Source organism: Nicotiana tabacum, chromosome 17, assembly GCF_000715075.1.
Source record: "Nicotiana tabacum cultivar K326 chromosome 17, ASM71507v2, whole genome shotgun sequence".
Taxonomy (NCBI): Eukaryota; Viridiplantae; Streptophyta; class Magnoliopsida; order Solanales; family Solanaceae; genus Nicotiana; species Nicotiana tabacum.
The window spans coordinates 11406181-11432228 of NC_134096.1; the positions used below are offsets into that span (position 1 = coordinate 11406181).

General features: G+C 38.8%; 1 protein-coding gene and 1 long non-coding RNA gene across 2 annotated transcripts; one reads left to right on the forward strand and one right to left on the reverse strand.

Moving 5' to 3' along the window:
• The first annotated feature begins 3179 nt into the window (after positions 1-3179).
• LOC107808774 (uncharacterized) lies at positions 3180-3634 on the forward strand. The gene is made up of 2 exons (XR_012701056.1): positions 3180-3313; positions 3402-3634. It is a non-coding gene; the product is annotated as an uncharacterized LOC107808774 (long non-coding RNA).
• A 19658-nt stretch (positions 3635-23292) lies between these two features.
• Positions 23293-24240, reverse strand: LOC142171690 (uncharacterized). The gene has a single exon (XM_075235378.1). It carries the CDS (start codon positions 24238-24240, stop codon positions 23293-23295), a length of 948 nt encoding a protein of 315 aa, XP_075091479.1.
• Between the last annotated feature and the right edge of the window lie 1808 nt (positions 24241-26048).

Consider the following 26048-nt stretch of genomic DNA (forward strand, 5'->3'; position numbering starts at 1 on the left):
CAGTAAATAGGGGATCAGGGTTAATACACTCAAAATGACCGACCGTGTCATTACATTTATCTAGTGCGAACTCTATTTTTAGAAGGTAAAAAAGACGACAATATTTCGCTAAGGACCTTCGTATATATATATATATATATATATATATATATATATATATATATATATATATAGAGAGAGAGAGAGAGAGAGAGAGAGAGATATTATTTTGTGTTTCGGAGACGATACCGTTGAATTGATGATTTCACTAGTAGTAGGTCGTTCATGGTTTGGTTTGGATCGTTTTTTCCCTAAAAAGAAACCAACCAAACCAATTAAGTCGGTTTTTATCGATTCGATGTATGTCGGTTTTGTCGGTTTTTCGGTTATTTATCGATTTTTTCTTACATATGAGATATACACTACCAAACACATATTCCGACGACTATATTTCAACATAACACTATCAAACCAATTGCTCTTTGAGAGATCTATCATTTTACCAAGATATATTGATGATAGTTGAACCAAGTAGTGATGAATAATTTTATGACTCAATTAAAAATAAATTATTTTTAACATGAAATAAATTCTTGTATTTAGCAAAAGAAAACTACTAATCAAACTAGAATGTAAAGGCAAAGAACTAGATTATTATAATAGCAAAGGACTAGATTAAAAGTGCAAACTATTAACATGTAACATAAAATTTTAGAAACTTTGTATAAAAATACACATATATATAGGTATAATAATAAATTTTAAATAGCTACTTATATATTCGGTTTGGTTAGTTTTTTTTCGGTTATTTATTGATTAAAATCAAAACCAAACTAAATTTTGTCGGTTTTTAAAATTGAAAACCAAAACTAAGCCAAACCGAAAAAAGTATTAATTTTTTAGTCGGTTTGATTCGATTTTTCGGATTTTTATGAACACTCCTAGCAGTAGATGGAGGAGACCCATCAAATTGTCATAACTTTGACCCCAATATCCAAATCTCCGCATCAAAATATCCAACGGGCCCATTCTTATGAAGGACAGAGAAACAAACACTAGCAATCATGGTAAAAGTCTTTTATGTCCTCCCAATCACCTGTTACACTTTTAAAATTATTAGTTATAGCGTACATACGTCAACAAATTAAAAATTATATACAAAAAAAATAAATTATATAAAATAGCAATAGGCGTTATAATAAATGCAATATTTATTTATATGACAAAATAATGTTAACATTGAGTCAGTTATTGAATTCAAAGTAATCAAGTAACTTCTAAACTTGCAATAATGAATAACTTAGTGAAGTATAGAATATTGTATCTATAATTAGCTATTTTATGTTATGAGATAATATGCATCATACCTAATATATTTTCATAGATGATGCTCTTAGTGTCATTTTCTTTACATTGCTTTGGCTGCTTTGTCATGACCAGATTTGTTTTTATTGATATTGATATTCCTCAGAAAACATGTTGCAACAAATATAGCTCAATGTTGAGCTATAAAACAAAAGTGTGATTTTATGAAGTTGGTATAAAAGATTTTGAGATAAAGAGGATACAAATTCAACTACCATATATTTATAAATTATACCCAAACTATTATCGGAAAGAAAAGACAAAACAAAGATACTCAATATGTTAAATAAAATAGGTTTCTCCTTTGTTTCTTTCACTTATATGGATTAGAATTTTTTTCCTTTTCCAATTCAAATATTTTACTTAGACGAATTTATCAAGAGGACTTCCAGTGGAATTGGGTTTCTGCTATGTAAAACAAAAAAAATTCTAAATAATTCTACTATTTACGGTAGGGTCCCAGGTGATTATGGACATTTAGAAATAATAAAAAGTAGAATAGAATCTTCTTAACTAATGAAAGACAAAGGGATATAAAACAACCAATCAATGTAATTTGCAAAAGAAACAAACACAATCACAGATAATTTAATCCACCAACCAATCATCTATAGTTTTTGAAGAGCATCAACTTATATCGCTAAAAGATTTGTATAAATTAACCAAATAAAAAGTACCAAGTATCAATGACTATATTCTTATTTCTCTCATAATATTATTGCAAAAATCCAGGTGAATAATATAATACACGTACCAATACTAACTCAAATTCTTTATTGCAAAAATCCAGGTGAATAATATAATACACGTACCAATACTAACTCAAATTCTTTGTTCTGCTTCTTCTATATACACGATGTTACGAAAAGAAAAACAAATTGGCTTAAAAAGAAAACCTAAAAACACACAAAGCTGGAGGTTGAATGAATCTAGTAGCAGCTGCAACTTTGAACTACGATAAAATTCATGAAGATTTTGTAATTGTAACTCCTTTTATAGAAGCGTTTTCAAATATACAAAAAAGTCGGATTCATAAACCAAAAAGAATTTGAGTAGGACACCATTTGTAAAAGACCACCGAATGTGAAGAAGACTCCTATATGATTTGTACATGCTTACGATATTAACGGGATTTTTATTTTTTTCCAAAAAGATATATATTATTAGTATATAATTACAGTTTTATTCAACTTAAAACATACTTACGAAGGATAAAAAATGCGAACAATATTTCAATATGATTTTTATATTTTTAATATAATATAGATCAATTTAGAATTAATATTTGTTTAAATTTGAATTTTTAATTTTTTATATACATAAATCAAAATTGTTAGATTCGGTTGAACCCAATAATTATACTCTCAATTGCCACTGAATATGGGAGCAGTATTGGTCCGACTAGGTGAGAATGATGAGAGATTAAGAGCTCGTAACAGCACAAGCATATTTTCTTACTTTATTTCTTCGTTGGTGACTTGCCCAGTACTTTGGGGAGTTCATAATTTAGTGTACGCAGATGTTACCCCTATCCGAAGGAGTAAAGAGGTTGTTTCGAGAGACACTTAGCTCAAAAGACGAATAGAGACAATAGATCCTTACCAGCAACATCTACCATAGGATATATAATTTATGTATGCCAATTAAAAAAAGTATTAAGTGAATATGAAAGGCTATTTGTGTAAGGATCCCTATATATCGCTGACCTCTTTGGGCTGGAGATTTGGACCCATTCAAAACCACGATAAAAATTCTAATTTGGGCCTGATAACTGGGCCCAAGTCAAATTACCTTTTGGCCCATCCATCATAATCCACCAATCACACAACTCTAGGCTTTCCTATATAAACCATACAAAACCCTAACTTCACTTCCTTCCATCACTGCCGCATTTTTCTTACATTTATAGATTCGCTCTGATAAGTAAAAAGAACTTTTCGATCATCACCAATTCAGAATGAGAGCTAAGGTATATGAATTCTGTGGCATATCATTTTCAATTTTCAGTAAATTTTTAATCCTCAATTTTGTTAATTATTTTTTGTTTTCGTTTTCAGTGGAAGAAGAAGCGTATGAGGAGATTGAAGAGGAAGCGCCGAAAGATGAGGCAGCGATCCAAGTAAAACCGTATTTCGCCCTAATCGAACCGAACCGAACCGCATCTTTAGGTTTATGCTTTAAGTTCTAGTTTAAAATTTCAGCGACATCTGAGTAGTGTTTTTGCCCTAATGGCACTGAATTGAGATTCTGATATCCGTTTTTTTGTTATAAAATTATGCTACTTATTATTCGTGTTGTTTTTTTGCTCTATTTTATTTACGTTGCTTTTTATATCTGATTGAGTTTGTTGATGTGGAGTATTGGCTCTTGGCCTGCTAGCTATTTGTTTTTAATAATCTGCATCCATATATTCGCGGTAACCTCAAAACAAGTAATGTTGGTATAGATCGTTAACTAAATGTAATAATTATATATGTATTTGTTTTAGTGTTTATATAATTTTAAGATTTCAATTAAAGATCTTTACAGTTTCTGCTTGGGGAAGATTGTTTTGCTGTTTGAAAAGTGCTATGATTAGTGGACTGGTGGATTCGTTTGGTTCATTATCAGGTGCAGTTACTTATTGAAAAAGATACAAAACTGAGAAATTATTTTAATTTTGACCTGAACTTTCAGTGATGTCCAGAACAATTTGGACTTGAGACCGATACCATTGTTAATGAAATTTGTGACCTGCGTAGTGTAGTGTGGATGCTAGGCATCTGAGTTGCTGGACCTTTTTCAATTGTGGATTATAACTTCAAGGAACGCTAGGAAAATAAACCATAATATACCAGAAAAGGAAAATGATCTATGCTTGTCCAGATGTTAGCTCGTTTGGTGTTCCCATGGTGCACTTTTTGGCAATGATATGATAATGTCAACTTGGAGTTGCAGGGTTGTATGACATTGTTGTTTTATGGAAGGTTGGAACTTTGGTTATTACCATTGAGTCAAACATGGATGTTAGCCTATGCTTTGGTAGTATTGGAAGTGTTTTTAAGTTCGCTTCTCTCTGCAATTTTACTGCCAGAATGCGATGTCCCGAGTGATTATTTTATCGTTTAGCATTGATTGCCTTCTATGTCTTGCATTTGAAGTGGTTGTTGCATCATTCATGTGTTTTCAAGGCTTACCAACTAAAGTTTGGCTCATTAGTGCCTGATTTCAGCGGTACTGATATTTCCTTTGTATTGGCTAAGTCAGTGTCTGATTCTCTAACAATATCTACGGTACTAAAAGCACTTTGGGTGCTGCATAGCGGCTTAATTTGGGAGAGGTTAGTTTTGTGCCATTGCTGCTCTCTTCTGGAATTTATAGTCCACAATCTCTACGAGTGTTTAGAGATACATCGAATAAGTAAACTTATAATTTAACGGCTCATGATATGTCTGTTGCATCGTGTCTGGTATTTATTTAGATGGATGAGGGTTTAGGGGTTTGTTTATCTTTGAGTTTTGAAGTTGAACAGTGTACTTCTTGGTCATAAAATACATAAGAAAGTTCTTTGTATGACTACTTGATTCTGCAAAAATAAAGAAATTGGTGGTGCTCCCTGTCATAATTCCTGTTCATTTAGCTCTGCTTAATTTCGATGTTTACTGATTGGTTCTGCATCGAAACCACCTGTAGACCTTTTTCCTTCGAGGAATTGGGAACCCATCGAGGGAGTGAAATAGCCCCGATTTTTGTCACAGTATTCTCTAAGCAATGCGCTTTTATTGTATTTGATGCACTTGATAACCCATGTCGAATTCTCTTGGAGTAAGGTTAGTGTCCTACCTTGCGACATATGCGTCCAGTCAAATATTTAACATTTTAATCAATCTCTCATAACTTGCAAAACATCCATGAAATACGAGTTGGAAGTTGTTTGGATTCATATCAATATCAATAGTAAAATTAGAAGAATGGCTCAGATGTCGGAGCAAGCTGAAGATCAAATTGAATGCCTGTATTTTTGAGTTACCTCGGGACCATTAGAACTTTCTGTTCTAGTTAAATCACCCCTTTGTCCTTGTTGTTTGTTACTCTCCTTTTCACTACTATTTTGACTTGTACTACTTTAAATGGCCCTATAAATGTAGTTGACACTATAATTCTTACTACCACTTACATCGGAAGGATATATATCATATTGACTAAAGATAATTATTTGCGGCTTGACAGTTTTAAAACAGATTTTCCTAACTATTAGTATAAATAAAAGTGTGAACTGAACCTCTCAGGGGTTAATTGGTTGGAAAGAAGTTATCTCAGGATTAATTATCTCACGATTAGTTATTTACTTTTCCATTGGGATAAAAAAATATTCCAATCCCGGGATAATTATACCGTAATTTTCTACCAACCAAACATGACATAAATCCCGGGATGAGCACAGTACTACCTAATGAAGGACGTCAGTACTTCAGATTTTTATAAACTTAATTTGATTAAGCTTTGGTTTATTTATTTATTTTTGTTATAACTTCATTCTGCTAAACCATGTCGATCACACACTAGAGAGATTCTCTTAATTCCGAGTTAGGGAATGAGAAAAAATGCAATACATCGTCTCTGATTGATAAAGATAAAATACTATGCATAAAGTTAATTGTTATATAAAAAAATATGGTACTAATCTTCTATTGCATTGCAGGAAATAATAAAATTCGCAGAAAATCAACAAATCACTACTTGTCATCACTTCGACTAGAACGAAACTAAAGATCAGAGATTCATATATGGACCCCATCATATAGAAATGAGCACATGGAAAAAAATGAATAAAATATCAAATACCTTGGTGTAAAATAAGGAAAATAAAATGCTCTCGGCTCAAGTTAGTTAACCTGCGCCGGTGTGGATATCCATGGCAGGAGGACGCGGTGGAAGGACAAAGAAAGTACCCATAGTCACCTTTGGAAGCTCCGACGGGGCACGCATGCAACCGGAATAAACAAATTTGGAAACTGAGCTAATAACACCAACAATTCTGAGTAAAGTGAGGAACCCTAACGAGGATGGGCGGTCTTCGACTCCAATAGGAGCTGCTAAGAAGCTTCAATTGAGTTGAGATTTGACAATTGAGAAACGGAATGAGGTTGTAGAATCATCAATTGAGCACGATAGCGCAACTATTGAAGCTGTGGTGCAAGAACTCAATGAAACAGTACTGAAACAGGGCACTGATCCAATTGCTCCAATACAGGAGAAGCCAACACACTCATGGGTGAACTTATTTTCTAAGAACAAAACTATGGAAAACGGTATGGCTCTTTCCTATATAGCACCTCAAATAGTTAATGGAGAGATTGTTATCCAACTAGAAAAGGAGGAAGTGGAACGTGAGACTGGAAAATGTAGGGGATCCTTAATTGCTTATGTAATTGGGGATTGCTTAGGGTATAATGCTATGCTAAGATATATCGATCAAAAGTGGAATAAGATTACAAGTCCTGATTTGTTCATGCATGACAAAGTGTAATATATCATCAAATTCCAAACTATTGTTGATATGTACGAAATCCTTTACTCTGGCCTATATACCATCAATAATCGACCCATTATTTTGAAGCCATGATGTAACGACCCGACCGGTCGTTTTGAGAGTTGTAGCCCCGTTTTCCCATTTACTGCTCATTCTCTACTTAATTGTTGTTGTGTGACTTGCTGGGGTAGTTGGTTCGGGTACAGAGAGGTTTCAGAATGAGAAACACTTAGTCTCAAGGTTGGAAACTTAAGTTGAAAAGGTTGACAAGATGTTGACTTATGTGTAAACGACTCCAGAATGGAGTTTTGATGGTTCTGTTAGCTCCATTGGGTGATTTTGATGTTAGGAGAGTGTCCGGATTGTAATTTGGAGGTTCGTGGTTGATTTAGGCTTGAAATGGCGAAAGTTAAAAATTTAGAAGTTTGACCGAGAGTGGACTTTGTGGTTACTGGGCTCAGATTGGGGATCCGGGAGTTGGAATAGGCCCGTTATGTCATTTATGACTTGTGTGCAAAATTTGAGGTCAATCGAACTTGATTTGATAGGTTTCGGCATCGAATGTAGAAGTTGCGATTCATTGACTTTATGTTGTTGGACGAGATTTGAGGCCTCGAGTAGGTCTGTCTTATGTTACGGGACATGTTGGTATATTCGGATGGGTCCCGAGAGGCTCGAGTGTGTTTCAGGGTGAGTTTTGAACGAGTTTGGACATTTCGGCACTCTAATGATGTTCTGGAACAATTGAAGTGCGGAGGGTACTTTTTGGAGTGCTGAGGCAAAGCCTCATGTGCGGACCATAGAGGAAATGTGCGGACCGCAAAAATCCTCTTGCGGCCGCAGAAAAGAGAATCGGCAGGTTTGATGGTCTAACTTCGAAAGCTTATATCTTTTAATCTATAAGGAATTGGAAGATGATCCAAAAATTAAAGCTGTAGCCTTATGAGTCTAGTTTTCAGAAAGCTAAATTATTCATCATTTGGATATTTGTACATAAAGTTATGGTTAATTTACTGAAGTCTGGTAGTGCAGTCACTACTGAAGTGCGACCGCACAATTTGGATTGCGTCCGCGGAACTTGGAATGTGCGGACCGCACAAAAACAATGTGCGGTCAACACAATGGGAGGTCAGATTTTGTACTATATAAACGAGGGTTAGAGTATTATTTCACATTTGGACTTTGGGAGCTCGGTTTGTGGCGATCTTTCGTAGGGTTTTCAAGAAGTTCATCGGGGTAAGTGATTCTAACTCAGATTTGGTTAATATAAATGAATATATCATTGTTTTCATCATTTAATTAGTATTTTGAGATGAAAATATTGGAAAAAATTGTAGAAACTTCATAAACTATAATTTGAAGATTTGAAAGTCGAGTTGTGATTGGATTTGACTAATTTTGGTATGGTTGGACTCATGGTTGAATGGGTGTTCGGATTTTGTGACTTTTATCGGATTGCGAGACGTGGGCCCGAGGGTTGACTTTTGAGTTGACTTTTTGATTTTTGATTTAAGAACTTGGTATTTTCTTATGGAATTGATTCCTTTAGCTCGTGTTGATTGTATCGAATTATTTATGTTTCTATATTCGAGGCATTCAGAGACCGTTTCGCGAGGCAAGGGCTTGCTAGCAGAGTGATTTGAGTTGCTTGAGGTACGCATAGTATTTAAACTTAGTCGAGGCACTAGTTGCCTAAATTGTTGTTATAGCCACATGTTTTTGGGTGCGCACATGTGTGAGGATGATCCCCCAGGGTTGTGTATTCATGTTTGGGTTGTGCCTAGGCTCCTATAAACCCAGAAATGACTGTTAAGCTTCTAGCTTCGATATCTAACATGTGGTAACAATTTATGTGATCTAATTGAGCCATGCTGAGTCTACTTAGAGGTTTAATCCCTGAACAAACCTGATAAATGCTTTTCATTAATGAAATTTCCGGATTGAGCTACGATAACACACTATGCACATGCGTACACTTTAGCATGTTATTTATACCAGTCTAGGGGTAGGAGAATCTTATTTCATTCATGACATACTTGTACACTTGCTTCATTGCTTCTATATGATATTTTGGACTGGGGCTTACGGCTATGCCGAGCGGATTATGTTATTGGCACGTGAGTTGTCCGTGTGGATCCACATTTGATATTATTAGCAATGTGAGTTGTCCGTGCAGATCCATATAATGACATTATTGACACGTGAGTTGTCTGTGCAGATTCTATTATTAGCACGTGAGTTGTCTGTGCAGATTCTATTATTAGCACGTGAGTTGTCCGTGCAACACGTGAGTTGTCCGTGTAGTGTGTGTAACTTGTAGTTTCTTGATTATTTATCTGATTTACTTGTTTTCTTTTCCCTACATGCCATAATACTGTTGAGTAGGGTATTTGAGGACCAATACACATGCACACACGGATATTCGTATCACGAAGCCTTATGGGATAACTTTAAATCTCACATTATGTTAATAAAAAAAGGATGGAATTTTACTGATTTAACTAGTGACTTCAACAAATTAAGCTCCTCTTACCTTGCCCTGTTTATTTGCGATACTTATTGAGTTGGTTGTACTTACACTACACCCCGCACCTCGTGTGCAGATTCATGCATTTCGGGGAACGACGGTTGTTGATCGCGGATTCTACCTATTCGGAGATCATCGAGGTAGATGATTAGCGTCCGCAGACCTTGATCCTCTTTTCTTTATATTTCAGTTTTATGTATTTTTGTCTTACTTTCCAGACAGTGTACCAGACTATGTTGTTATATATATAGATGCTCATGTACTCCGTGACACCCAGATCTTTTGGGAGGATTCTTGTATTGAATTTGACTTTCATATCCAGTATTTGTGAAATTCTTAATTATTTAAAATTACTTCTGTATATTTTAGTTTTAAAAGTGTTAGTATGCGTGAGATGTTGGCTTGCCTAGTACTGTGAAAAAACGCTATCATGACAGGTTAGTTTTGGGTCGTGACAAGTTGGTATCAGAGTCTAGGTTACATAGGTCTCACGGGTCATGAGCAGGTTTAGTAGAGTCTTACAGATCGGTACGGAGATTTCTATACTTATCTTCGAGAGGCTGCCGAACCCTTAGGAAATTTCACATTCTTGTATTCTTGTCGTGCGGATTTGTTGATTCCGGTCACTAAATTTCTGTTGTTCTATTCTTTCGCAGATGGTGAGAACACGTACTACCGGTCAGGACGGACAACCACCACCACCAGCTAGGGCCATGAGAGGCCAAGGTCGCGGTAGGGGCCGCGGTAGGGGAAGGGGTGCAGCTCGTACAACAGCTAGAGCGGCAACTGCATCTCCACCATTTGCTTCAACTCACGAGCATGTACCAATTATGGTTAAGCCAACGGGGCCAGCTCAGGCACCATCTGTGCCCATTGTGATTCCAAGCCTTCATGAGGCTTTGGCTCAAATTTTGACTATGTGCACCAACCTTGCTCAGGCCATTTCTGTTCCGGTCGTGGCAACCACTTTTCAGGCCGGGGGAGGTACTCAGATTCCCGCCGGCCGTACACGAGAGCCGGTGATGCATTAACTTCAGACACCAGGGGTACCACTAGCCCAACCGGTTGTAGTTGCTCAGGCCCAAGTGGGTCCCGTTATGACTGATGATGAGCAGAGGAGACTAGAGAGATTTTGGAGACTCCAGCCTCCATCATTCAGTGGAACTGAGTCTGAGGATGCCCGGGACTTTTTGGACAGGGTGCCAGCAGATTCTTCGCACGATAGGTATTCTGGAGACCAGTGGGGTCTCATTCTCTACTTTTCAATTTACTAGGGATGCCTTCTGATGGTGGGAGGCTTATGAGAGATGCCAGTCGGTGCAACACCACTTATATGGCGTGAGTTCTTCGTTCTCTTCTTGGAGAAGTTTGTGTCACAGTCTCGTAGGGAGGAGCTACGTAAACAGTTTGAGCAGCTACGTCAGGATGGCATGTCTGTGACCCAGTACGATATGAGATTTTCTGAGTTGGCCCGTCATGCAGTTTGGTTGGTTCCCACGGATATAGAGAGGATTAGGAGGTTCATTGATGGCCTCATATATCAGTTGCGGGTGCTTATGACTCGGAAGAGGGTACCCGATGCTACTTTTGATGAGGTGGTTGATATTTCCGTAGTCAGGAGCGTGAGGAGAGGAGGCCAAGAGGCCTCGAGGTTTGGGTGGTCCCAATGGTGTTAATTCTGGGGGACAGTCTTACTACAGCAGGGGTCGTCCTTATAAGGCCGCTCAGACGATTCGTCCAGCTCATCGTGGTGCATCAGTTAGCCACGATTCTTACAATGCTCGCTCATGCTAGTCTTCATTCAGCGCACTACCAGTGCAGAGTTCTCACCATGCCTCGTCTGCTTATATTTCTATAGGCAGTTCCTCGGGTTATCAAGAGCAGCAGTTCCGTCAGAGGAGGGGTTGTTTCGAGTGAGGGGACATGGGTCACATCAAGAGAGATTGCCCTAGATTGTTGAGTGGGCCTCCACAACAAAGTTCTCGGCCTATGGTACCAGCACCAACAGTTCTACCACTCACCCACCCAGCTCGTATTCGGCCCTAAGCAACTAGAGGTCGCCCAAGAGAGGGAGGGCGATCAGGTGGCGGCCAGGCCCAATTCTATGCTATTCCTGCCAGGCCATATGATGTTGCTTCAGATGCAGTGATCACAGGTATTGTATCAGTGTGCCACAAATATGCTTCTACATTATTTGACCCTAATTATACTTATTCTTACGTGTCCTCCTATTTTACTCGTTATTTGGATATGCCACGTGAGTCCTTAGTTTCACCTGTTTTGCCGATGGGCGATACTATTATTGTGGACCGTGTATATCGGTTATATGTAGTGACTATTGGGGGATTGGAGACTAGAGTAGATATCTTATTGCTTAGTATGGTTGATTTCGACATGATCTTGGGTATGTATTGGTTGTCTCCATGTCATGCTATGTTATATTGTCACTCTAAGACCATCACATTGGAGATGCTGGGTTTGCCAAGGGTCGAGTGGAGAGGTTCTCCAGATTTTGTTCCCAACAGAGTTATTTCTTATCTGAAGGCCCAACGAATGGTTGGGAAGGGATATTTGTCATATTTGGCATTTGTGAGAGATGTTGGTGCTGATACTCCTGCTATTAACTCTATTCCGGTGGTACGAGACTTTCCGGATGTGTTTCCTACAGACCTGTCGGGCATGCCGCCCGACAAGGATATTGACTTTGGTATTGACTTGGTGCCGAGCACTCAACTCATTTCTATTCCTCCGTATCGTATGGAACCAACCGAGTTTAAGGAATTGAAAAAATATCTTCAAGAACTTCTTGATAAGGGGTTTATTAGGCCTAGTGCATTTCCTTGTGCATCGGTTCTGGTTGTGAAGAAGAAGGATGGTACTATGCGGATGTGCATCGGCTATAGGCAGTTGAACAAAGTTACAATCAAGAACAAGTATCCTTTTCAGCGCATTGATGATATCCTAGTGTACTCTCGTAGCCAGGAGGAGCATGCCCAAAATTTGAGGGTTGAGTTGTAGCGACTGAGGGAGGAGAAACGTTATGCCAAGTTCTCCAAGTGTGAGTTTTGTCTTACTTCAGTGGCATTCTTGGGGCACGTGGTGTCCAGTGAGGGGATTCAGGTGGATCCGAAGAATATTGAGGCGGTTCAGAGTTGGCCCAGACCGTCCTCAGCTACTGAGATTCGAAGCTTTCTCGACTTGTCCAGTTATTATCGTCGCTTCATGGAGGATTTCTCGTCTATTGCATCGCCTTTGACCAAATTGACCCAAAAGGGTGCTACTTTCAGGTGGTTAGATGAGTGTGAAGAGAGCTTTCAGAAGCTCAAGACTGCCTTGACCACAACTCCAGTTCTAGTTCTACCTTCAATTTTTGGTTCTTATATAGTGTATAGTGATTCTTCTCAAATTGGTATTGGGTGTGTCTTGATGCAGGGGGTAGAGTGATTGCTTATGCTTCGCGTCAGTTGAAGCCTTATGAGAAGAACTACCCTATTCATGATTTGGAGTTGGCTGCCATCGTTCATGCATTGAAGATTTGGAGGCACTATATCTATGGTGTGTCTTGTGAGGTATTTATAGATTATCGGAGCCTCCAACACTTGTTCAAACAAAAGGATCTAAATTTTAGGCAGCGGAGATGGTTGGAGCTGCTAAAGGAATATGATATTACCATTTTGTATCACCCCGGGAAGGCTAATGTGGTGGCCTATGCCTTGAGTAGAAATGTGGTGAGTATGGGTAGCCTTGCATTAATTCCTGTTGGTGAGAGACCTCTTGCAGTTGATGTTCAGGCCTTGGCCAACCAGTTCGTGAGATTAGATGTTTCTGAGCCCAGTCGGGTTCTAGCTTGTGTAGTTTGTTGATCTTTCTTATTTGATCGCATCAGAAAGCGCCAGTATGATGATCCCCATTTGCTTGTCCTTAAGGACACTGTTCAGCACGGTGATGCTAGGGATGTTACTATTAGGGACTATGTGGTGTTGAGGATGATGGGTCGTATCTGTGTGCCTAACGTAGATGGGCTACATGAGTTGATTCTTGAGGAGGCCCACAACTTGCGGTATTCCATTCATCCGGGTGCCGCGAAGATGTACCAAGAGTTGAGACATCATTATTGGTGGAGGAGAATGGAGAAGGATATAGTGGGGTTTGTAGCTCGGTGCCTAAGCTGTCAGCAGGTGAAGTATGAGCATTAAAGACAGAGTGGATTGCTTCAGAGGCTTGAGATTTCGGAGTGGAAATCTGAGCGTATCACCATGGATTTTGTAGTTGGGCTCCCACGGACTTCGAGGAAATTCGATGTTATTTGGATGATTATGGATCGGCTGACCAAGTCCGCGCACTTCATTCCAGTTGGGACTACTTATTTTCGGAGCGGTTGGCTGAGATTTACATCCGCAAGATTGTTCGCCTTCACGGTGTGTCAGTGTCCATCATTTCAGATCGGGGCACGCAATTTACATCGCAATTTTGGAGGGCAGTACAATGAGAGTTGGGAACCCAGGTTGAGTTGAGTACAACATTTCACCCTTAGATGGATGGGCAGTTAGAGCGCACTATTCATATTTTGGAAGATATGCTACGCACTTGTGTCATTGATATCGGGTGTCCTTGGGATCAGTTTCTGCCGCTCGCGGAGTTTGCCTAGAACAACAACTACCAGTCGAGCATTCAGATGGCTCCGTATGAGGCTTTGATTGGGAGACAGTGTCGATTTCCAGTGGCTTGGTTTGAGCCCGGCGAGGCTAGGTTATTAGGTACTGGCTTGGTTCAGGATGCTTTAGACAAGGTTAAATAGATTTAGGATCGACTTCGCACGGCGCATTCTAGACAGAAGAGTTACGCCGATAAGAAGGTTTGTGATGTTTCTTTTTTGGTTGGGGAGAAGTTACTGCTCAAAGTATCACCCATGAAGGGTGTTATGAGGTTCGGGAAGAGGGGAAAGTTGAGCCCTCAGTATATTGGGCCATTTGAGGTACTTCAGAGGATAAGAGAGGTGGCTTACAAGCTTGCCTTGCCGCCAAGTTTGTCGAGTGTCCATCTAGTGTTTCATGTTTCTATGCTCCGAAAGTATGTCGGTGATCCGTCTCATATTTTGGATTTCAGCACGGTTCAGTTGGATGGTGATTTGATTTATGATGTGGAGATGGTGGCCATTTTGGATCGGCATGTTCGAAAGTTGAGGTCAAAGGAATAACTTCAGTGAAGGTACAATGGAGAGGTCAACCAGTTGAGGAGGCTACTTGGGAGACCGAGCGGGAGATGTAGAGCAGATATCCATACCTATTTGAGACTCTAGGTACCTTTCTAGACCTGTTCGAGGATGAACGTTTATATAAGAGGGGGAGGATGCATAGACTCAGCCGGTCGTTTTGAGAGTTGTAGCCCCGTTCCCCCATTTACTGCTCATTCTCTGCTTAATTGTTGTTATGTGACTTACCGGAGTAGTTGGTTCGGGTCCGGAGAGGTTTCAGAATGAGTTGAGATACTTAGTCTCAAGGTCCGAAACTTAAGTTGAAAAGGTTGACCAGATGTTGACTTATGTGTAAACGAATCCGGAATGGAGTTTTGATGGTTCCGTTAGATCCGTTGGGTGATTTTGGACTTAAGAGCGTGTCTAGATAGTGATTTGGAGGTCCGTGGTTGATTAAAGCTTGAAATGACGAAAGTTAAAAATTTAGAAGTTTGACTGAGAGTGGACTTTGTGGTTACTGAGCTCAGATTCGGGTTCCGGGAGTTGGAACAGGTTCGTTATGTCATTTATGACTTGTGTGTAAAATTTGAGGTCAATTAGACTTGATTTGATAGGTTTCGGCATCGAATGTAAAAGTTGGAATTCCTTAATTTTCATTGGGCTTGTGACGGGCTGCAATTCGTTGACTTTATGTTGTTGGACAAGATTTGAGGCCTCGAATAAGTCCGTGTTATGTTACGAGACTTGTTGTTTTATTCAGATGGGGTCCCGAGTGGTTCAGGTGTGTTTCAGGGTGAGTTTTGAACGAGTTTGGACATTTCGACACTCTGATGATGTTCTGGAACAGTTGAAGTGCGGAGGGAACATTTTGGAGTGCTGAGGCAAAGCCTCATGTGTGGACCGTAGAGGAAAGGTGTGGATCGCAGAGGAAATGTGCGGACCGTAGAAATCCTCTTGCGGCCGCAGAAAAGAGAATATGCAGGTTTGATGGTCTGACTTCGGAAGCCTATATCTTTTAATCTATATGGAATTTGAAGATGATCCAAAAATTAAAGTTGTAGTCCTTTGAGTCTAGTTTTCATAAAGTTAAACTATTTATCATTTGGATATTTGTACAAAAAGTTATGGTCAATTTATTGAAATCTAGTAGTCACTGCTTAAGTGCGACCGCACAATTTGGATTGCGTCAGTGGAACCTGGAATGTACGGACTGCACAAAACAATGTGCGGTTAGCACAATGAGAGGTCAAATTTTGTACTATATAAATGAGGGTTAGAGTATTATTTCACATTTGGACTTTGGGAGCTCGGTTTGTGACGATATTTCGTGGGGTTTTCAAGAAATTCATCGGGGTAAGTGATTCTAACTCAGATTTGGTTAATATACATGAATATATCATTGTTTTCATCATTTAATTAGTATTTTGAGATGAAAATTTGGGAAATTTTTTAGAAACTTCATAAACTATAATTTGAGGATTTAAATGTCGAGTTGTGATAGGATTTGACTAATTTTGGTATGGTTGGACTCATGGTTGAAAGGGTATTCGGATTGTGTGACTTTTACCGGATTCCGAGACGTGGGCCCGTGGGTTGATGTTTGAGTTGATTTTTGACTTTTGATTTAAGAACTTGGTATTTTCTTATGGAATTGATTCCTTTAGCTCGTGTTGATTGTATTGAATTATTTGTGGCTAGATTAGAGGCATTCAGAGGTCGTTTTGCGAGGCCAGGGCTTTCTAGTATAGTGATTCGAGTTGCTTGAGGTAAGTATCGTAATTTAACTCGGTTGAGGCACTAGTTTCCTGAATTGTTGTGATAGCCACGTGCTTTTGGATGCGCACATGTATGGGGATGATCCCTTGGGCGGGCACCGGGTTTGTGTATTCATGTTTAGGTTGTGCTTGGGCTCCTATAAGCCCAGAAATGACTGTTAAGCTTCTAGCTTCGATATCTAAACATGTGGTAACAGTTTATGTGATCTAATTGAGCCATGATGAGTCTACTTAGAGGTTTAATCCCTGAACGAACCTGATAAATGCTTTTCATTAATGAAATTTCTGGATTGAGCTACGATATCATACTTTGCACATGCCTACACTTTAGCATGTTATTTATACCAGTCCAGGGATAGGAGAATTGTATTTCATTCATGAGATACTTGTACACTTGCTTCATTGCTTATGTATGATATTTTGGACTCGGGCTTGTGGCTATGCTGGGCGGATTATGTTATTGGCACATGAGTTGTCCGTGCGGATCCACATTTGATATTATTAGCATATGAGTTGTCCGTGCGGATCTATTTATTGACATTATTGATACATGAGTTGTCCGTGTTGCGCATGAGTTGTTCGTGCAGATTTTGTTATTAGCACGTGAGTTATCCGTTCAGAACATGAGTTATCCGTGCAGTATGTGAAACTTGTAGTTTCTTGATCATTTATCTGATTTACTTGTTTTCTTTACCCTACATGCCATAATACTATTGAGCAGGGTATTTGAGGACCAGTGCACATACACACACGGATATTCGTATCACGAAGCCTTATTGGCTAGATTTAAATCTCACATTATGTTAATCAAAAGAAGGATAGGATTTTACTGATTTAACTAGTGACTTCAACAAATTAAGCTCCTCTTACCTTGCCCTATTTATTTTCTATACTTATTGAATTGGTTGTACTCATATTACTCCCTGCACCTCGTGTGCAGATTCAGGCATTTCGAAACCCAGTAGCGGGTTTTGATTGCTCAGACGTGGAGTCATCAGAGTTAGCAAGGTGGCTGCACGTCCGCTGACCTTGATCCTCCTTTCTCTATATTTCAGTTTTATGTATTTTTATCTTACTTTTCAGACAGTGTACCAGACTATGTTGTTATACATATAAATAATCATGTACTACGTGACACCCAGATCTTTTGGGAGGATTCTTGTATTGAATTTGACTTTCATATCCAGTATTTGTGAAATTCTTAATTATTTAAACTTACTTCCGCATATTTGAGTTTTAAAAGTGTTATTATGTGTGAGATGTCGGCTTTCCTAGTACTATGATAGGCGCCATCATAACAGGTCGAGTTTTGGATCGTGACATATGAACATCAGATTTCGATTTTGATAAGGAATTCCTAACTGAAATACCACTGTGGGTGAAATTCCCAAAACTACTTGTGAATTGTTGGGGGAACAACTCCTTGAGCAGGATTGCCAGTGCTATAGGCATTCCTATGTACGTAGATGAGTGCACAACTAAGCAGACAAGGGTCTCCTTTGCAAGAGTGCTAGTTGAAATCAATATGACAAAGCCTTTACCAGATGAGATAGAAGTTATGGATCCAAATGGGAGAACCATTCTACAAGCAGTGAGTTATGACTGGAAACCATTATTCTGTGACAAATGGTAAGTAATTGGCCATCATTGTCAAACTGTATAGAGAAGAACTAAAACACAACAAATGGATTAGACAAGGAGACAAGGAGGACAAACAAAGACTGTCCAGATATAGGTAACCAAGATCAGGGAATAACTCAAAATAGAGACACCACAACAACCATTGAACAAGGTGTACACGAAGAGGTGCCTCAGAATAGTGAAGTTGATAACCAACATATGGAAGGAGGCAGACAACAACTGAGACACCTGCATTGGAAATACATAAACATCAGCCTAAATTCATGCAGAACACAAGGGGAGTACAAAGTGCAGAAGTCACTCCAAACAAAGGGAAAAAAGTGTTTGAGGTACCTGAACCGACGTTGCATGATTTTCCTATATTATGTTCAGTACCAGTTAAGAATGGATTTGAAGTGCTACATAAAGGTTGTGATGGATCATAATCAGCACCTCCTGATAGAGGAGGCAAATTTAACTCTACTCTATGACTTGGCTTTTCAGGAATGTGATGGGTGCTACTAAGAGGTATAAACAGAAGGAATTAAGGCATTATCTAAAATTCAAACACATTACTTTAGCTGGGTTGGTTGAAACTAGAGTGAAAGAGCATAAAGATTATATCATAGCTAACACTGTAGCTCCAAAGTGGGAATTTCAAAACAATTACCAAAAGGCTAGTAATGGCAGGATTTGGTTGCTTTGGGACACTAACATATGCAATGCAGACAAGATGAGAGAGGAATCACAACTACTGCATTGCTAGGTTACTAAGAGAGCAGATGGAGTTCCATGTGTTCTAACTAGCATATATGGCTTTAACACATGTGAATAGATGAGAAGTCTATGGGAGGCACTAAAGGAACTGGCTCAGGGTGTAACTATACCATGATTAATCTATGGTGACTTTAATGCTATGCTATACTCACATGATAGATTATTTGGTAACCTTATCCAATATACTGAAATAAGAGAATTTACTAAGTGTGTGCATGATCTGTTGCTAAGTGAAGTTGCATGGAAAGGGGAATATTATACATGGAAAAACAAATAACAAACCACCAACAATATTTGTAGCACGCTAGATAAGGCTTTTTAAACCATAAATGGATGTCGCGATGAGACCATGTAGTGATGGAGTATGATATTCCAATTATTTCAGATCATGACCCTATGCTATTCTCTCTGAAGTTAAATCAATGTAAAGTCAAAGTGCTTTTAAGATTTTTCAATGCTTGGGCAGACCACAACAACTTTCTGCCCATAGTTGAGAAAGTCTGGCAACAGAGGTTCACTAACTGGAAGATGAGAAATATTTGGATGAAATGGAAAGCTCTTAAACCACTGCTCAGACAACTGAACAATGAGGGGTTCAAAGCCATTACACAGAAAACTGATTAGGCAAGAAATAACTTAGTGGCAATCCAAGAGCAACTGAATTGTCACTGGTCTAATAATCTCCTGGAACAAGAAAGAGCTACTTTGTAGAACTTAGAGAAATCATCTTTGATAGAGGAAAGCATTATGAAACAGAAATCAAGAGTTAAATGAATTCAGCTTGGGAATTCAAATACTAAATATTTTTCTGCTGTGGTCAAGGAGAGAAACCATAAGAAACAAATTAGAGAAATCATCTCCACAAAAGGTGTAAAGCTTACTGATCCAAAGGACATTCAACAGGAAATTATGATATTTTATAAGAAATTGATAGGTTTATCTGCTGTGAAAGCATTGATTTCCATGGATTGATTGAGATTTTATGCTAGGGCTTGAAGAGTATCGAGAGAGAGAAAATGAAGAAGAAAGAGATATTTTTACTTTTAACTCTGCCAAAAAAAGGAATGAATTATTTTTCTTGTCTATGTCTAGGTATATACAGAACCAGACTAATCCTACTAATACAAAATAAAAATGGGCCTTACTATTACAAGTGGGCTGATACAAAATAAATATTGGACCAACTTATTTAACTCCAACACCCCCTTCAAGGTGGAGGGTGACTGAACCCCCAACTTGAGCAAGAGAAGGGCTTAGTAAAGGCATCAGCAAGTTGAAAAATAGTAGGAACATAATTCAAAGCAACCAACCCCTCATGAAGCTTTGTCCGAATGAAATGGCAGTCCACCTTAATATGTTTGGTCCTCTCATAAAAGACGGGATTCTTGGCAATGTGAATGGCTGCTTGATTATCACAAAAGACAGGGACATCAGCAGGAACAGAAATACCAAACTCGGAGAGTAATCTAACCAGCCAAGTTAGCTCAGCTATAACTTTACTAATTGCTCTATACTCAGCCTCAGTAGAAGAAAGATACACAACGGGCTGCTTCTTGGCCTTCTAACCAATAATTGAGCCCTCTAAGAGAATGCAGAACCCAATAACTAATCTCTTTGTGTCTGGGCAGGCAGCCCAGTCACTATCACAATAAGGAGAAAGTGAGAGATCAAGGGAGTTGCTGATGAATACCCCAACCTCAGAAGCTCCTTGAAGATACCTGAGTATATGCAAGGCTGCATGCATATGAGATGAGGTAGGCTTCTGAAGATATTGGCTTAGATGTTGTACAGCAAAAGCCAAGTCTGGTCTGGTGTGGGTGAGAAAGTTGAGCTTACCCACCAGAATTCTATAGGATTCAGGAGAAGGAAGAGGATCCCCCATGTCTGCCTTGAGCTTGACAATCAGGTCAAGAGGACAAGTAATACATGTAACAGTCTCACAATGGTGCTCTTTGAGGAGGTCTTTAATAAATTTTCTCCGATGGAGTAACAACTCACCAGAAGTGTATGCAACTTCAATCCCAAGAAAGTAATTGAGAATACCAAAGTCTTTGATCTTAAACTCATTATCTAGAAGGCTTTTTAATGCAGTAATTTTAGCCAAGTCATTACCAGTGAGAATAATATCATCAACATACACAGCCAACAAGACAATGGAAGTACCAGATTTTCTGGAGAAGAGAGAGTAGTCATTGAGAGAAGAAGAGTATCCCCTAAAGCATAAAGCTTGAGACAGCTTGGCATACCACTACCTTGAAGCCTGTCTCAAACCATATAAAGACTTTTGAAGATGGCAAAACAAAGGAGAAGAAGATGAAGCAAAGTCAGATGAAGGAGTGGCTGACAACCCAGGTGGCAGCCTCATGTAGACCTATTCATCCAAGTTACCATGCAAAAAAGCATTATTGACATCAAGTTGGAATAAAGGCCAGTTTTGCTTGATAGCCACAACAACAAGGCACTTAACAGTGGAAAACTTGACAACAAGGAAGAAGGTTTCATTGAAGTCCACACCCTCAACTTGGGTGTCACCCCTAACAACCAACCTAGCCTTATATCTTTCCACAGTCCCATCAGCCCTATACTTGATCTTATAAACCTATTTGCAATTAATGAGTTTCTTACCAGGTGGAAATTGAACAATGGACCAAGTATGATTGGCTTCTAAGGCCTCAAATTTCTTCCTCATGGCCTCCTGCCATGCAGGAATGGAGGCTGCCTGCTGATATGAGGCAGACTCAATCTCAGCAGTGTTAACTAAACTATGAAGACAAGCAGAAGAAGAACTGGGTACATATAGGGATGGAGGAAAGTTACAAACATATTGTTGTAGATGAGCAGGAGGAACATGAGTCTTACTGGACCTCCTGGAAGCAAGTGGAGTGGGTGAAAAAGAGAGAGATTGTTGAGAAGGAGGAGATGGTGAAAGAGAAGTAGAAGGTGAAGGCATAGGAGCTGGAGGAGGATTATGTAAAGAAATTTTATTTGGGAAACTCCAACTAGTAGCAAGATTGGGAGGAGAAGGAGCTGGAGAAGCATTGGGGAGATTGAAAGAGGGAGCAAAGGGAAAAACAGTTTCATGGAAAACTACATCCCTGGATATTAAAGTAAGCTTAGTTTTCAAATTGTACAGTTTGTAGCCCTTCTTAGACAATGGATATCCCAGAAAAATACAAGGGTCAACTCTAGGCTGAAACTTATCCCTATGGCATTTGGGAACTGTGGCAAAACAGAGACAACCAAAGGTTTTAATATGGTTATAGGAAGGAGGTTACCCAAAAAGTAGTTCAAAAGGTATTTTGTTGTTAAGAAGATTATAAGGGAATCTATTTATAAGGTATGTAGTAGTAAGCACATAATCTCCCCAGAATCTAATAAGTGAGTGAGAATGAAAGAGTAGGGCTCTTGAGGTTTCTAAAAGGTATCTATGCTTTCTATCAACCACACCATTTTGTTGTGGTGTGTGGGGACAAGAAGTTTGGTGAACTATTCCATTTCTAGCAAAGAAATTACTGCCACCGTTACTAGACCCAAGCTCAAAAACATTATCACTTCTAACAATTTGTACAATAGACTTGGATTGTGTTTTGATCATGGCAATGAAAGCTTTGATAAGAGGAAAACCATTGCTCTTGGACCCCATAAGGTGAGTCCAAGTATCTCTAATGAAATCATCAACTATGGTTAGGAAATATTTACACTCATTATGTGTAGGGCTTTCATAAGGACCCCAGGTATCGACATGTATAAGTTGGAAAGCATGTGTAGTTTTGATAAAACTATCAGGAAAAGGTAGCCTAGGCTGCCTTGCTAATGGACAAACAATATAGGTGAATGGCTACTTAGTAGAGAATTTACAAGGTAGATGAGGAATTTGTCTCATTTTAACAAAAGATATATGCCCCAGCCTATTATGCCATAATATCTCCATTTTATTCAATTCAGAATGATATGTACAATGAGAACCAGAAATAGAATCAACAACTAATGGAGAATGGTATTTACAGGGAACATTTTCAGAAAGTAAAGGAGCATTCATAGAAGTAGATTGACATGCTGTTGCATGGGATTGAAAAGAAGGAGAAGACTGCATAAGCATGTAAAGTCCATCATCCAATTTACCAATTTTCAGTGGCCTCTTCAGTGAAGAGGCATGTATTAGACAGGAAAACTTAGTAAATAGGACAATAGAATCCAACTGGCAAACAAGTTTGGATACATAGATAAGGTTGTAATAAAATCTAGGAATGTAGAGGACATGATGCAATGTGAAAGAGAGAAATTGAGTGGAACCAGTACAAGTTATCTTGACCTTATAACCATTTGGCAAGGTGACTAAGTATGGTATGATTAAGGGTTTATTGTCAAAGAGAAGGTCTTTATTGGAGGTCATGTGGTCAGTGGTCCTAGAGTCTATAATCCAAATGCATTCATTCATTTTAGTTAACATGCAAGTACCATAAGATATATTTTTCACACAACTGAGTGAAGAGAGAATACCAGCAAAGTTAGCAGATGCCATGAGGCTGGACTGGGGTTGTGATTATGAAATTTGTGTATGCTGAAGTAATATCATAAGTTGTGAATATTGATCCTTGGTTAACCCAGGGATCAAAGACTCTGAATCAGAAGATCCTTCAGTTGGAGAGTGAGAAACCTCAACAGAATTCTTAAGACCAGCATAATTTTGATGACCATGCACCTCAACATTTACAACAGTCCTTTTACCCTTGGTAAACTTGAAGCCTGGTGGGAACCCATAGAGCTTATAACATTTGTCAACTAAATTTCCAGGCTTCTTACAATACCTACACACTATATTTGACTTGTTGTATTTAAATTTGACTCTTTGAGTGAACTGTTTGGGAGGGGCAGGTGTCCTTGGGAACTTGTTAGTAAGATAGGCATTGAAAGAAGCAGAATCAGTACGGAAATAGGATGGTGAGGACACTTGTCTTTGTCTCTCATCCTGAAGTAAGATGTTGTAGGTAGTGTCTAGAGATGGAGGAGGCTGCATCATGAGCATATTACTCCTAACTCCAACATAAGTCTCATTAAGCCCGATGAGGAACTGATGCAACTTGTTCTCATCATCCTCCCTTTGAAGCTCAGATTTAGGAGCACATGTGCAAGAGCTACCACGAGAGGCACACATAAAACCCAATTCATCCCATAATTTATTTAGTTTGTTGAAGTAAGATGCTATGTCTAAAGACCCCTGACTGGTGGATGCTAACTCTTGTTTTATCTCAAAAACCTTGGTTCCATTAACAGTACCATACCTTTTGTTAAGCTGAGTCCAAATGCTTTGGGCAGTGTCAGAGTACTGAACACTCTCAGCTATGTCTGGTGTAAGGGAGTTGGTCAGCCAAGAAATGACCATATTGTTACACCTATCCCATTGCCTAAATTGAGGGGAATTTTCAGAAGGTTTAATAATTGTTCCATCAATGAAACCTATCTTATTCCTAGCAGAGAGAGAAACAATCATATTTCGTCTCCATCCCCCAAAATTCAGTTCCAAAAAAAAGAATACTGACCAGAGAAACTCTCGGAACATCAAAAGATAGGAGAAAAAGTGGACTCGAAGGGTCAGGGATGTAACTAACAGAGGAATTAGCAGATGTAGACTCATCAATGACATTCACCATTTTGAGTTCAAATAGTTAGTCGAAAAATCATATAAGAATCAACCACAACACATGCAACACCAGATATCCAATAACAAACCCTAACTATTCGACTCTACAAACACCAAATATCCAACAACAACAACAAAAATGAGCTAGATAACGAGAACATGAACGAAGCAAACCCTAACTGTCGGATAGAAAAAAAATTAAAGCAACCGGCTGATCTCTGTGTCAAACCGATGAAACTCTGGTAGAAAGAAGCCGTCGAAGTAACGATTATAGAAGAAAACTTACCAAAATCAGAAAAAACCCAAACTTCTCAACGAGTACGAATTTTCGGATAAAATTTGGCGAGGGTAACATCGTGAGAAAGCTAGTGAGGAGCAGGAACATAATCTCTGCTCTGATACCATGTGAAAGCATTAATTTCCATGGATTGATTGAGATTTTATGCTAGGGCTTGAAGAGTATCGAGAGAGAGAAATAAAGAAGAAGGAGATATTTTTACTTTTAACTCTGCCAAAAATAAGGAGTGAATTGTTTTTCTTCTCTCTGTCTAGGTATATACAGAACCAGACTAATCCTACTAATACAAAAGAAAAATGGGCCTCACTATTACAAGTGGGCTGATACAAAATAAATATTGGGCCAACTTATTTAACTCCAACATCTGCACAGACATTGCCAACAATTAATAGACTCAATATGAAGAGAGGGCATGTACTTTCGTACCGGCAGAGACTTGATCTATGTGCAGAGGTAACTGAAAAGAAAATTCAAGAAGGATTGGATTCTATAGGCAAGGACGAGGCTTCTAGAATTGATGGCTTCACTGCCACCTTCTTCAAGAAAATATGGTCCATCATTAAAGGGGAAGTGATAGAAGCAGTGCAAGAATTTTTTACTATAAGTAAAATTTACAAAGCTATAAACTGTACAACTATAACACCGCTATCGAAGACTGATAAGCCATTAACAGTGAAAGAATACAAACCAATAACCTGTTGTACAATCTTGTATAAACTAATCTCTAAAGTATTAGTAGCAAGAATTCAGAAAGTCGTTGCATCCATTATCAATGAAGCACAATCAGAATTTATTCCTGGGAGGAAAATTGGAGATAAGATCATCTTAGCACATGAATTGGTGAAGGCTTACACAAGGAAACATGTGTCCCTAAGATGCATGATTAAAATTGATTTATAAAAAGCGTATGATTCTGTAGAGTGGATATACTTGGAGCAGGTCATGGTGGAATTGGGTTTCCCTAAACAATTCATCACATGGGTCCTAGAGTGTGTGCAAACAGTCAACTATACCATCTTGATCAATGGGGAACTAACAACACTTTTCAATGATGCTAAGGGTCTCAGGCAGGGATATTCTATGTCTCATTTCCTCTTTGCTATTGCGATGGAGTACTTGAGTAGGAGCCTAAGAGGACTGACGGAGGTAGCGGATTTTCACTACCATCCTAGATGCTCAAAATTAGAAATTACACACTTGTGATATCACCTATGTGGCTGTATTGCATCACTGCTTCACTTAATTATCAGAAGCTTCAGGTTTAAAAGCTAATCTGGGGAAGAGTTCAGTGTACTTTGGTGGAGTAGCTAGAGCCGACAGAGAAAGAATCCAACAAGAGTTGGGTTTTTTCTAGTGGAGA

Coding starts and splice junctions, on each gene's coding strand:
- LOC142171690 (XM_075235378.1), bottom strand. CDS start 24,240: ATGATTGTTTCTCTCTCTGCTAGGAATAAGATAGGTTTCATTGATGGA.